This window comes from Helianthus annuus, chromosome 1, assembly GCF_002127325.2.
Source record: "Helianthus annuus cultivar XRQ/B chromosome 1, HanXRQr2.0-SUNRISE, whole genome shotgun sequence".
Classification (NCBI taxonomy): domain Eukaryota; kingdom Viridiplantae; phylum Streptophyta; class Magnoliopsida; order Asterales; family Asteraceae; genus Helianthus; species Helianthus annuus.
Window position 1 is genome coordinate 129,923,081 of NC_035433.2, and position 13,928 is coordinate 129,937,008.

Sequence of the window (13,928 nt, forward strand, 5' to 3'; positions counted from 1 at the left end):
ACTCGAGGTCACCACGAGCTGCATCGACCTTACTCGTATTGGGACATAGTCCGCTTTTCTGCTCAGAGCATCCGCTACCACATTTGCCTTTCCGGGGTGGTAATGTATTTCACAGTCGAAATCTTTCACTGTTTCTAACCATCGCCGTTGTCGCATATTTAACTCCTTCTGATCGAAGAAGTATTTTAAGCTCTTGTGATCGGTGAATATGGTGCACTTTACCCCATATAAGTAGTGCCTCCATATTTTTAAGGCAAATACCACCGCAGCCAACTCAAGATCGTGCGTGGGATATTTCTTCTCGTGTATCTTCAATTGCCTCGAGGCATAAGCTATAACTTTGCCCCGTTGCATCAAAACACATCCGAGCCCCGATAGTGAAGCATCAGAATAAACTACCAAATTTTCAACCCCGTCCGGCAATGTCAGTACCGGAGCTTGTATTAACTTCTCTTTTAGCGTTTGAAACGCTCTTTCTTGATCGACACCCCAAACGAATTTTTCTTCCTTCCGGGTTAGCTTTGTTAGTGGTGACGCAATCTTGGAGAAATCTTGAATGAACCTCCTATAGTATCCCGCGAGCCCCAAAAAGCTTCTAATTTCCGAAGGGTTCTTCGGGGGATTCCATTTTGATACAGCCTCGATCTTGGACGGATCCACCAATACTCCGTTGGCACTTATGACGTGGCCAAGAAATTGTACCTCTCGTAACCAAAAGGCACACTTAGAGAATTTCGCATACAGCCTTTCTCGTCTAAGTGTCTCTAACACTTCTTGTAAGTGGTGTGCGTGTTCAGCTTCACTTTTCGAATACACCAAAATATCATCGATAAACACGATGACTGACTTATCCAACATTGGCTTGCAAACCCGGTTCATGAGGTCCATGAAAGCCGCGGGTGCATTTGTTAGCCCAAATGACATCACGAGGAATTTGTAATGTCCGTATCTCGTGCGGAATGCCGTCTTCGGTACATCTTCTTCTTTGACCTTTAGTTGGTGATACCCAGATCTAAGGTCAATTTTTGAAAACCAGTTCGCACCTTGTAATTGGTCGAATAAATCATCTATCCTCGGAAGCGGGTATCGGTTCTTTACCGTGAGTTTGTTTAACTCCCGGTAATCTATACACATCCTCATGCTTCCGTCCTTCTTTTTCATGAACAGTACCGGTGCGCCCCAAGGAGACACACTCGGCCTTATAAATCCCTTGTCAAGCAGGTCTTGAATTTGGGACATCAACTCTTGTAATTCCGACGGCGCGAGTCGGTACGGTGCTTTAGCTACGGGTTTTGCGCCCGGAATCAACTCAATTCCGAACTCCACCTCCCGCTCGGGCGGCATTCCCGGTAAATCATCCGGAAATACATCTTCAAAGTCACGCACTACGGGTACGTCTCCAATTCTTGGTAATTCTTTCTCGGGCTCATTTGCGTATATCATGAATGCCTTGCATCCTCACTTCATAAGCTTGTGAGCTTTCAACATTGAGCACACTATAGGGTTACCTCCTTTTTCGCCATAAATGGTGACGTGTTTCCCGCTCGGAAATACATCTGACTTGAATTCCAGATAAAACACCATGACTTGAATCATAGTCAATGTCTCCAGATGTTTAAAACACCACGCCATGAACAATGTCTCCAGATAAAACACCATAACTTGAATCATAGTCATAGTGTTTTAAAATCTGGGAATGTTTTGTATTGATGTCCAGATAAAACACCATGACTTGAATCATAGTCATGGTGTTTTACCATGACTTGAATCATAGTCATGGTGTTTTAAAATCTGGGAATGTTTTGTATTGAATCATAGTCATGTTTTGTATTGAATAATGTCTCCAGATAAAACACTATGATTCAAGTCATGGTGTTTTCTGGATTCCAGATAAAACACCATGACTTGAATCATAGTCAATTTATCCAGATGTTTTAAAACACCACGCCATGAATCTGTTTACAGTTCTTCTAAACGTAAAACACCACGCCTTGAATCTTATATAAAACACAGAGGCTTCCGATTTAGATATTGATTATTAATTCCGATTTTTAAGGAAAAAGGAGTGAATGTAGGTGTTTTTGGTTGTGTAGGATACGGTTACCATATTTGAAACATTGAAAAATACACTATTGCCCTTCAATTTTACATAAGGTCTCTCTAATTAAAACACAATTTACATTTTTATACCCTATTGATCTCAACCATTAGATCAAATATCCAATGGTTTAAAACACTTCTTACCCTTCTTACATTTTAGACACTTTTTACCATATCCCTACTATATATATATATATATATATATATATAAGGGAGGGTTATCTTGAGAACGTTAAATATTGCGAGAACCATGAGAACGGATAAAAAAACCAACCAAAACCAATTTTTTTAATACAAACCTCATTGTAATTAAAATACAACGTCAAAAAAAGAATTTACAACATCAAATAATTCATTTCTCCTCACAATATCACTTTAATTAAAATTTTTACACACGTGTAAATATAACAAATTTACACATGCGTAAATGGCAAACTTACACATGTGTAAATTTTCTTTATTTACGAATACACGTAAATTTAAACGTATAAATGAAATTTATAACATTGTATTTAAATAATAATGATAAGTGTAAAAAGAAATTTTGAATTTGAATTGTTTTTGACAAAGTTCTCGCGGTTTTTTCATTCGTTCTCATGGTTCTCACGATATTTAGCGTTCTCATTTAAACCCTCCCTTATATATATTTAGCGTTCTCATTTAAACCCTCATTTAAACCCTCCCTACACACACACACACACACACACACACACACACACACATATATATATATATATATATATATATATATATATATATATATATATATATATATATATATATATATATATATATATATATATATATATATATATATATATATATATATATATATATATATATAGGGGAAGGATAAATCGAAAACCCACTTGAGTTGAGAAAACTCAGAAAACCTTTGTAAAAAACCCAAGTAAACTCAAGAAACATTTCTAAAAAAAAAATAGGAAATGTAATATACATATATTTGAACATCTTTAAAAAAGAAACACAAAAAAACCCCGAGTAGTTTTTTTTTCTTAAAAAAATGTTACAAATTTCAGGTTACATAATATATATGTCCAAAAAAAAAATGTAACATACAAATTTTCAACATTTAAAAAAAAACAAGTAAGCGTTTTTTTCATTTTTTTTATAAATAGGTCCGTGTACATTTATATTACATTCCCTATTTTTTCTAGAAAAAAATAAAAATGTTACATAGGGTTTATTTGGGTTTTCTCAACTCACATGGGTTTTCGATTTATCTTTCCCCTGTATATATATATATATATATATATATATATATATATATATATATATATATATATATATATATATATATATATATATATATATAGGGGAGGGTTATTTTGAGAACGTTAAATATTGCGAGAATCGTGAGAACGAATGAAAAAACAAATCAAAAAAAATTTACAACATCAAATAAGAATTAATTTGATGTTACTAGATCAAAAAATACAACATCAAATAATTCATTTCTCGTCTCAAAATCAATGTTACTAGATTTTTTACGCATGTGTAAATATAACAAATTTACACATGTGTAAATTTTCTTTATTTACGAATTCACGTAAATTTAAACGTGTAAATTTAATTTATAACATTGTATTCGAACAATAATGATAAATGTAAAAGAAATTTTGAATTTGAATTGTTTTTGACCAAGTTCTTTTCATTTGTTCTCACGATATTTAGCGTTATCATTTAAACCCATCCCCTATATATATATATATATATGTATAGTTAAAGGGTACTGTACAAATTCCCTTATCGTACATTACGTACGCTACAATCTCAGCCGTCAGATCATCTTCCCGCAATGAAAATCGCATGTTTTTTTTGTAATATTTTCGCATGTGATAAATTTGATGAAATAGCAGGTGTTTTTTTGTAACAATTTCGCATGTGATAATTTTGATGAAATAGAAGGTTGGTTTTTTGTAACAATTTCACATGTGGTAATTCAATTTCGCATGTAATAATTTTGATGAAATAGCAGGTTGTTTTTTTTAACAATTTCGCATGTGGTAATTCAATTTCGCATGTGATAATTTTGATGAAATAGCATGTTGGTTTTTGTAACAATTTCGCATGTGGTAATTTTGAAGAAATCGCATGTTAAAAAACCAACATGCGAAATTGTTACAAAAAAACATGCGATTTTCAATGCGGGAAGATGATCTGACGGCTGAGATTGTAGCGTACGTAATGTACGATAAGCGCATTTGTACGTTAACCAGCCCCTATATATATATATATATATATATATATATATATATATATATATATAGGGGGAGGTTCTTTTGAGAAGAAAAATTAATTAAAAGAAAAAGAACAAAGGGTAAAATTGTAAAACATCGAATACTTTTTCCATCTTATTTATTATTATCTTTGACTAATTAATTAGTCATAAAAACTATCATCCTCCACAATAAAAATTTTTGCCTACACACATCAAAATGTATTCTACACATTTCGAAATTTATCCTACACATCTCATAACTTATCCTACATTCTAAATTATTATTTTTTTAAATATATATTTTTTTGAAAAGAAGTTACAAATTTAATGTTTAATTAAAAAGGAAGACTACTAATTAATGATCTATTTAAATTTACTAATATACCCTTACAATAATATTAAATACAAATATTAAATGAACCAAAATAAAGTATTCTTATTGATTAAAAATTCTTCTTTCTTCTTCTTACAAAAAATTTCTTCTTATTTGAACTCTTCACAACATATATATATATATATATATATATATATATATATATATATATATATATATATATATATATATATATATATATATATAAGGTAAGGTTATTGTAAAAAGGACCAAAAGTGTGAGAAAAGTAAGAAAGAATCTCAGCCATTAGATCTAAATTAATTGAAAAGGGTAAACAAGTAATTTTATCATTAATTCAATTAATTAAAAACTTCCCATAACCGCCACCTTAATTATAGGAAGTATATAACACCATTCAGCAAGTATATAACACCATTCAGCATTCAGCAAGTATATAACACCATTCAGTAAGTATATATAACACCATTCAGCAAGTATATAACACCATTTAGTAAGTATATAAACCATTCAGCAAGTATATAACACCATTCATTGACTAAACATCTGATCAAAACATTTTTTTTTCTCTATATAAGTATAGCAATATGGTACTCATATTAAAGATAAAAAAACGCTCATTCATATGGTGTAATTTTTTAAAAAAAAAAGTTATGTATAAAAAGTTATTGTCGTTTAAAAAAGACGGAGGGAAGTTACATGTGCATTACCTAATTTCTAGTGGGTTTAAAAGACTATATTGCCCCTAGATATTTCAAATCAGTCCAAATTAATGAAAATATTTTACAATTTGGTCCCTATTGATCTCAACCATTAGATCAAAAGATCTAATGGCTGAGATACTTTCTTACCCTTCCCACACTTTAGGCCTGTTTTACAGGATCCTCTAGCTATATATATATATATACATATATAAGAGAAAGTATAATGTACAAAAGCCCTAATCATACTTCACGTACGCAACTATCCTGACCATCAGATCTTTGTGATTAAAGCGTGATTAATTTTAAACAATTAACGCGTCGCAGCGATTAAGATTTTTCATTAAGGGCAAATTAGACATTTTTCGTTCTTGAACCAGGGTAATTCAGACATTTACTAACATCAAGGAAATTATGCGAGTTCGTTATCTCCTGCATTCCGGTAATTACGATTCGTATCAGTTTCAAATAATTTCCGTTTTTCAAATTATCAAATTAGCGGTTATTTGTGGGCGATTAGGGTTTCCATCACTTATTGTTTGTAATGGATCCACAGAGTAGTAATGCTCGAAACATAGATGATATTGAATTTGAAGATGCTGAGGTCAATGCCGGTCATGATGCTGCAGAGCAATATAAGAATCCGACATCAGACAACCACGTTCTATTAGACGATCAGACCAGTAAGTTGTCAATTAAATGGTTTCAATTTACCAGAATTCAACCAAATTATTATTGTATGATGTGTTGTTTTTGCTCGTGCATCATTCTTTGATTATTAGTTTTTTTGAAATGTAATATAATCACGCATGTTTATAAGCTATGTATTGAAGAAGACCTGTGTAATTTCACTAACCATGCGTTATTATTATGTAGTATACATTACTAGATGCTTTTTTTCCTTCCTGCGGTATTATTTTTGATGCGTTATTATTTTTTATGCAACTTGCGTGATTTGTTCTTTCCCTGTGTGTCTTTGGTTAGAGGTCATGTTTATAATTTTTTTTGTCATTTTTAAAATGTGTAGATGAAAGATTGTATATTCTGGAGGTAGCTTCATCATGTGTTCCTGTTATCGGAATGGAATTCTCTTCCATAGAGCAAGCATATGTTTTTTATCAGACATATGCCAAGAAGGCAGGGTTCTCTGCTCGAAAAGGAGGTGAACATCATGTTGGTGGTATTATCAAGACTAAATACTTTTTGTGTTCAAAGGAGGGGCATAAACCACAGGAATTTGATGATCCTTATTCGAAGTTGTCTAAGCAATATAAACGTAGGAACATACCGACTATTCGAACCGGCTGTAAAGCTCAAATTAAGCTTTGTTCGACGGATGGGGTGTTGTATAAGGTTGATAAGTTTGTTCAGTCGCATAATCATTCATTCGTGTGCCCCAAAGATATGCATTTATTACCAGCTTATAGACATCTTTCCGAAACACAAGAAGAGATGATATGGGAGCTTGGTACATTGAATCTTGGGCCAGTGAAAGCCTTCAATATAATGTGACAAATATACGAAGGTTTTGAAAATGTTGGCGCAACTAAAGACGATTGCAAGAATTTTAGAGCTGGGATATATAGCTATATCGGAGAGTATGATGCAGATATGGTTATCAATAGGTTGACCGATAAAAAACAGTTTATGGTTGATTATTCATTCGTTCATTCAGTCGATGAAAACAAACGATTAACTGGTCTGTTCTGGGCCGATGGTTTGTGCAAACGTGACTATGCTGAGTTTGGAGATGTCATATCATTTGATGCTACATTTAAAACCAACAAGTTAGTCCTCACTTCAATGTTGTTCCTGTTATTTTATTTTTTGTATAATCTTCTTGTTTTTTATTCATTTTTTAATCCATATTTTGAAGGTATAAAATGGTTTTTGTACCTTTCACTGGTATTGATAACCACTATCGGAATGTGAAGCTTGGAGCCGGTTTGCTAGCATCCGAAAGCATTGAATCATACAAGTGGCTTTTACAATCATTTTTCGACTCATTTGGTAAGCAGCCGAAGGTGGTCGTCACTGATCAGGATCCCGTGATGAAACAAGCTATCGAAGCAGTGTTCGATAAGAGTAGGCACAGATTATGTATGTGGCACATAATGAAGAAACTTGCTGATAAGGTTAGGCTCAACTACAACCTGCGTGATTATTATTACAACCTGCGTAATAACTATATTGATTTCTGATTTTTATTTGCCTGTAGTACAAAAAAAGTTCATCATGCGTTATTATTTCCTACATTCATTTTTTTACTTGCCCTTGTTCAATAAGTTCCAATTCTTTGTTTTAATAGGTGGGACATAAGTTGTGTAACAACGAAGAGATCAAGAGACGTATGTGTGACATTGTATGGACTGATTCGATTGCGCCAGAAACGTTTGAGAGAGAATGGAAGCTGATAATGATTGAATTTGGTCTAACCGAGAATAAATGGATTGATGATATGTTTGGCATGAGATCTTCGTGGATTCCAGCTTTCTATCGTTATGAGCCTATGTCTGGGCTTATGCGAACCCCCTCCAGATCAGAGAGCGAAAACCATTTTTTCTGTCAAGTGGCGAATTCTCAACTTACCCTTGTTGAGTTCTTTAACCATTTTGATGGTGCAATGGACGTGCAAAGATTCAACCATCGGAAGAATGACCATATATCTAGAAATACAACCCCAGATAACTTTTCTGAATCTACTTTAGAGGATGATGCTATGAAAATTTACACCAGGTCAATTTTTGCTGATCAACAGTCAGAGTTACAAGGAACACTGTCCGAGTGCCTTCCTATGGAGACTAAAATTGAGGAACCATTTTTGAAGATAAGTATGAAGGATTGGAAAGCCCACGGCAACGGTTTACTAGAGGTAACACTATTTAGAACAGCTAACATGCGTTATTACATAACAACGTGCCTTTTTTATTTGATTTTTAATTTTCAATTGTTTTTGTTTAGGTTTGTTTCAAGAAGGGGGAGGATGTAATTGCATCATGCAGATGTCGCAGGTTTGAACAATATGGATTGTTGTGCAAACATATATATTTTGTGTTCAAGATGTTCAAAGTGAAAGAAATTCCCAACAAGTACATTATGAGAAGATGGACCAAAGACGTGGTACCGAATGATCTAAATAATACATTTGATTTAAGTGTTGATGATAATGATGCACATAAAAAGGCCAAAGAGGTTGCGTATGAGATTATGCAGACCGGAGAGTATCTTATTGGTAACTTGATGAAAGATTTCGATCATCTACTTATAGTCAGGGATCGGATGAGGGAGATGAAAGAAATGGTTGATGAACTTCGCATAACCAAGCCCATCGACCCTAAGTTTGATAGATATTCAAGGTTAATCGGTTACGAGAAACCGAACACTGATGCTCCTCCTACAGTCCGTGTGCCAATCGGTATTAGAAACAAAGGGCGCGGTTCACATAAGCGGATTAAATCAAAAAAGGAGAAAATTATTAGTCTAAAAGGCAAGAGAAGTCGGACATGCAGTGTTTGCAATATCAAAGGTCATGATATTCGAACTTGCGAGGTTTTAAAGGGTAAAGCTAGTGCTGCCGATAAGAATGCCAATAAGAAGGGGAGGAAAAGAAGAGCAATTCAGTTAGAGAATGATTCTGGTTTACTTGACGAAGAGGACGAGGAGGTAGAAACTGGTGAGGAAGAGGAGGAGTATGAGGAGGTTAACGAAGCAGATGATAGTGATTCTGAATGGGAAGACGAGTAATTTTTGAACCATAATTGCATTCATTTAAACATTCCATATTTCATGATTTTATTAAGACACAACTTTATGAAATCTGTGACATTCACAACATTTTACCATGATATGGGTGATTAAATATCTCATTTGATTCTTTTTTACCCCTTTTCGATATGCAGATGCGTGATTAATCATAACTATACAGGACTATCTGAAATGGAGATCTCAAATGACCATTAGACCCCTCTCTAACATATTTGCATAACCTGTCTTAACCTTTGTTCACAACGATCTCCACCCAAAACATACCCAAACACAGATTTTCATCATCATAACTAGCGTCATAAAAAAAGACACATACGTAATAATAATTAACATGCATTTTTCATATTAATAATGCTAAAACAACATTCATAGATGCCTCAAAAAGGTCTGAAAGCATGTTATAATTAAGCCCTGGATGATTTCCCTAAATATACCCACATATGAGTTTAATACACCAAAAACCACCATAGTTCAAAATACCAACAACATTAGGACATCCCAAAAATCAACAAAAAAAGTGGATTAATCAGCCATACCACTTAGTTCGGTGTGAATATCTTCCCAAGCTCCTTCTCAGTCGTCTCCATCTTCTCTTTAATCGTCTCCACTGCATCTTTCAGATATGAGTAAACCAAGTTATCTGCAGATGACTGATCCTTCATCCTCTCTATGCCATTGTCCCTCAATGAAGATTTTGGTTCTTCTAGGAGTTTCCCCCAGACTTCCTGGGTCTTCTTTTGCTGTTCTAAGATCCTCCCCTGCACATCCAGAATACTGTTAGAAGAGTTAACACTAGAAGCAAGCTTTGTCAACCTACGGGTTGACAGGAGCTCCTTGATTGCTTCGCTTGAGGGATCGGTAGACATTGTTGTTTTCTTTGAAGAGAGGTGTTATTTTTTTGCATAAATCTAATAGGGGGGAATGATATATGTATATAGATTGTGAATTAATATGGTAGTTGAGAGAGATTTGGTAAGTAAAATTAGATATCTTACATAATGACTAGTCATATCGATTTAAGAGTCTATGTGTAGGTTTCATTATTATTAGGAATAATTATATTTTATATCAACTTGTATCCTGAATATTGTTTAATATTTTTAACAAATCTCAGTAGCTTACATAATGCACCGTGATTAAACACATGCGTGATTATTTAGTACATGCGTGATTATTTCAGTGATAAGTTGATACGTGCGTCATTTTTAATAATGCTTATATCCATGCGTGATAAGTTGTTACATGCGTCATTTTTAATACATGCGTGATTTGTTATAATAGCGTGATAATTTGTAAATGTGTGATTTTTGTTACATAATATCTGTACTGGACCAAGAAAACTCTAAAAAAAAAAAACAGCTAGGATGATTCCTGAACCATACAGTTGTCATGGTTAATAATTTTAGTTGTCCTCTTGTTTGCTATTTCCTTTTATATATCATTGGAAGACCATTCAAATATTATCTTAAAGATGGCAGATTCTTGTAATTCATCATGTGGTTCTTCTTCATCATACGCTATGCGTGTTTATCTTAAAAAGAGGATCGAGGATCAAATAGCTGAGGACAAGTCTTGTAAAGACTTGTTGGAAACTAACATTTCTAGGGTCAGAGAGAACATGAAAAGGCGAGAAGAGATTTTCAATTTGTTGTCTGGTATGACAGATTCAAGTGTCAAATAGGTGGCTATGATGTTTATGGTTGATCTTGGCAAGCGGGATGAGAAATAGTTAAAGGAGCTTGCGGATGCAATAACCGTCTTAGGATGCTCTATGGACACGAAGATCAAGTTTTTGGAGTCCTATTTCTGATGGTTATTATGTATCATCAATCATTTGGGTAGTGAAATCATGTGTTTTTTTTGTTTATCTAAGTGTTTTATTTTGTATGGAAATTGTGTGTTGAATAAGGAAACTGTCCCATTAGTTTATGATTAATCAGAAAATTTAAGAATTAAAAATAAAATTAAAAAACCAACATGTCTAAGATGTTTGCAACAAAGAACATCAACAAAGTAGTTTTACGACTTAGCATTTTGTTTCACATTTTTAAGGTTAAAGAACTGATCCAATCGGTCCTTAATTTTGTTATCTAAATCGCGCAAAACATCTACGGTGCTCGCTTTCTTCGTAAATTCCTTAGCTTTGTCGAATACTTCTTTCCTTATAAGATTGTAGTGGGACAATACAATCTTACTAAGATATCGGTACCGCAAGAATCGAAGTTGTGAATCTTGAATCTTCTTTTTATCTTCGTTCTCAAACCCTGGATTTCATGGAGATTTTCCTTTGTATGTCTCCATATGTCTCATAGTGAAGACACCACAGTCACAACCGTTTGAAGAGTTCTCCAATCCATTTCCTTTCGAATTATGCTTGCTGTTTCCAAGTTTGTTATCCACTCTTTTTGTCGAATCTTGTCTTTTAGGTATAGTACTAGAACTCTTCACTATAATCACGAAAAAAATCATATTAGTATCTATTCATTGTAGTAATATAAAGCTTCTTAGAATTACCAGCTTTTTGGGGCGCCCACGGTAGCGTTTGCTAAACGGTTCGTCAAACCTAGAGTTATCAATTAACTCGATTTCGCCATTTTTCAAGTGAAAGCATAGGCACCAGAAATGATCAGATAGTAGTACTGGAATGAAGATTAGATCCAATGTGTCAACTTTCTTCACCTGATACTTACACAGTATATCGTCTACGCTTGGTGCAAATACTTTCAATCGATCTTTGTCTGTGTATTTTGGCCCAAACATTTCGTCTTGCTGCACAAATTATGGTGATTTTTTCATTAAATTCCATCGGTCCATTAATCTTAAACAAGCGTGATTATCATATAGAATGCCTCGTTAACCTTAAACATGTGTTCATTTAACTTTCAACATGCGTGATTATCATATAGCAGGCTTGGTTAACCTTAACATATTATGTGCATTAACTTTTAAACATGCGTGATTATCATATAGTATGATTGGTTAACAACCTTAACATGCGTGATTACATTTCAATATGTGTGGGTAACACATAAAAGTTCAAACATGCGTGATTAATAGTATAATTCATACATGCGTGATTATTGGGAAAAAACTTGCAAATATTGTACTTGGCAAGAATAGCCTGTAGGGTGATGATTTTTTGTCCCTTTTTTTCTCTTCAAAGTTTAACACATCTACAAACGCGTCCACTCCACTTGAAGCTATGTATTGAGATGGGTGAAAGCTTTCAAAAATGATTTTTAGTGTTTCGACTCCACTTTCAGACTTGTATATCAATGTCCTGTTGTTTAAAACCAAAAAGTACAGTTTAAAAAGAGATGAAAATTTTAGGCTGTTTATAAGAGACAAAACATCTTACCCAATATCTTCGACCGGAGCTAAGAGATAACAGATGATCGTTTGGTCACGATCCAAAAGTGGCTCGTATAAGTTGGTTATCCTGTTGCAGTAAGGTGATCTGTATGCGTCACCTAATTCTGCCATTCGTTTTTCGTTCTTTTCCCTCAACATTTTGAGACGCGTTCTCACTAGTTGTGTATGTCTCTCGTCATCCGTTAGTTGTCTATGTCTCTCGTCATTCGTTTTCTTTGTGTTCGCAGACACGGGAGTGTTTTGCTTACTTTCATTTGATGTTTGTAGGATGGGAGCCAATTTTAAAAGCCTCTCCACCGACTGCATTTCTGCATCTCTCACTTCATCAGTTTCTTCAGTGGATGTGGTCGGAGGCATTTCTTTACCATAGACGTCAGGGTTTATCTTTTCAAGCTCATTCAACATCGACTCGGTTATTGTATTCTGACTTTGTGCTTTTTGCTGACTGCACTCTGCTAAATTTACAGCTTGGTCCATTTGGTGTACCACATCTGCTTGTGTCACTGTTTGTATGTTCGAGTAGGTTAATTTTTTGTAAACACAAGTTAGAATACGATTAATAATTTAGCAATGATCGTATTTGTTACCTTCTGTCGTCTGCTTGTATACATCTGGTTCGATGGTTTGTAATGCAACCAGGCATGAGTCTGAAATACCCCCATCGTCATATGTCATATTATCAACATCATGACATCCTATAAAATCACAAACATTTTCGTTATTATTAAACATAAATTCCCGTAAATCTTAAGAAATAACACAAATTCTTATCTACCTTTTGTTTTTCCTGTGTTTTCATATTCCACGGTTGCATCTCCATCCCCTCCTAACTCTTGAATTGTATCGCCACCCTCACCAACCTTGTTTTGAAACGCCTCATCACCTCCAGAGCTAACTTGATCAGTTCTCATTGGCACGGTATTTTTAACCGCATCATCCCATCTTTTACACATTCTCATTATTTCTGGATCCTAGAAACACTTTTCCTTTACGCTCGTAACGTGATTACTCATTTCTGTAACCAGAGAAATATATTTATTTATATTCATGTCCATTGTTTTCAACAACAGCTGCATAATTGGAGTTTTATCAATATCATGCGTTATTATCTATCTAAGAAGCGTAATTTTCATTTTTAGCAATTAGCATAATTTTTATTTATGTTCTTGTCCATTTTTGTTGTTAATCATGGGCTTGAACAGGGCAATGTTTCTCCTAGTAAATTGGCCCAACATGTTAATCTAGTGGGTAGTCGATATCATTAGAAGCCCATTGCACTATTTATGACATCAAGACTTATGCTAATGGGCCTCTTGTGCCAGTCATATATATTTGGGCTTAGTGCAGGCTTATTAATTTCTTAATCTAAATTGTGACCCAGTTACAGTAGCTGTCC

At 34.1% G+C, this 13,928-nt stretch overlaps 1 protein-coding gene across 1 annotated transcript; it reads left to right on the forward strand.

Moving 5' to 3' along the window:
- The first annotated feature begins 5,939 nt into the window (after positions 1-5,939).
- LOC110931191 (protein FAR1-RELATED SEQUENCE 5-like) lies at positions 5,940-9,355 on the forward strand. Its single transcript, XM_022174597.1, has 7 exons — positions 5,940-6,078; positions 6,423-6,863; positions 6,921-7,182; positions 7,272-7,530; positions 7,704-8,267; positions 8,357-9,135; positions 9,295-9,355. Exons 1-7 carry the CDS (start codon positions 5,940-5,942, stop codon positions 9,353-9,355), a joined length of 2,505 nt encoding a protein of 834 aa, XP_022030289.1.
- The last annotated feature ends 4,573 nt before the right edge of the window (positions 9,356-13,928 follow it).

Excerpts from the sequence above, each read along its gene's own strand:
- LOC110931191 (XM_022174597.1), top strand. The coding sequence starts at position 5,940 with ATGGATCCACAGAGTAGTAATGCTCGAAACATAGATGATATTGAATTT. Across the intron at positions 7,183-7,271 it reads GCTACATTTAAAACCAACAA|GTATAAAATGGTTTTTGTAC; the intron begins GTTAGTCCTCAC and ends CATATTTTGAAG. Across the intron at positions 9,136-9,294 it reads GATTCTGAATGGGAAGACGA|ATGCGTGATTAATCATAACT; the intron begins GTAATTTTTGAA and ends TTCGATATGCAG.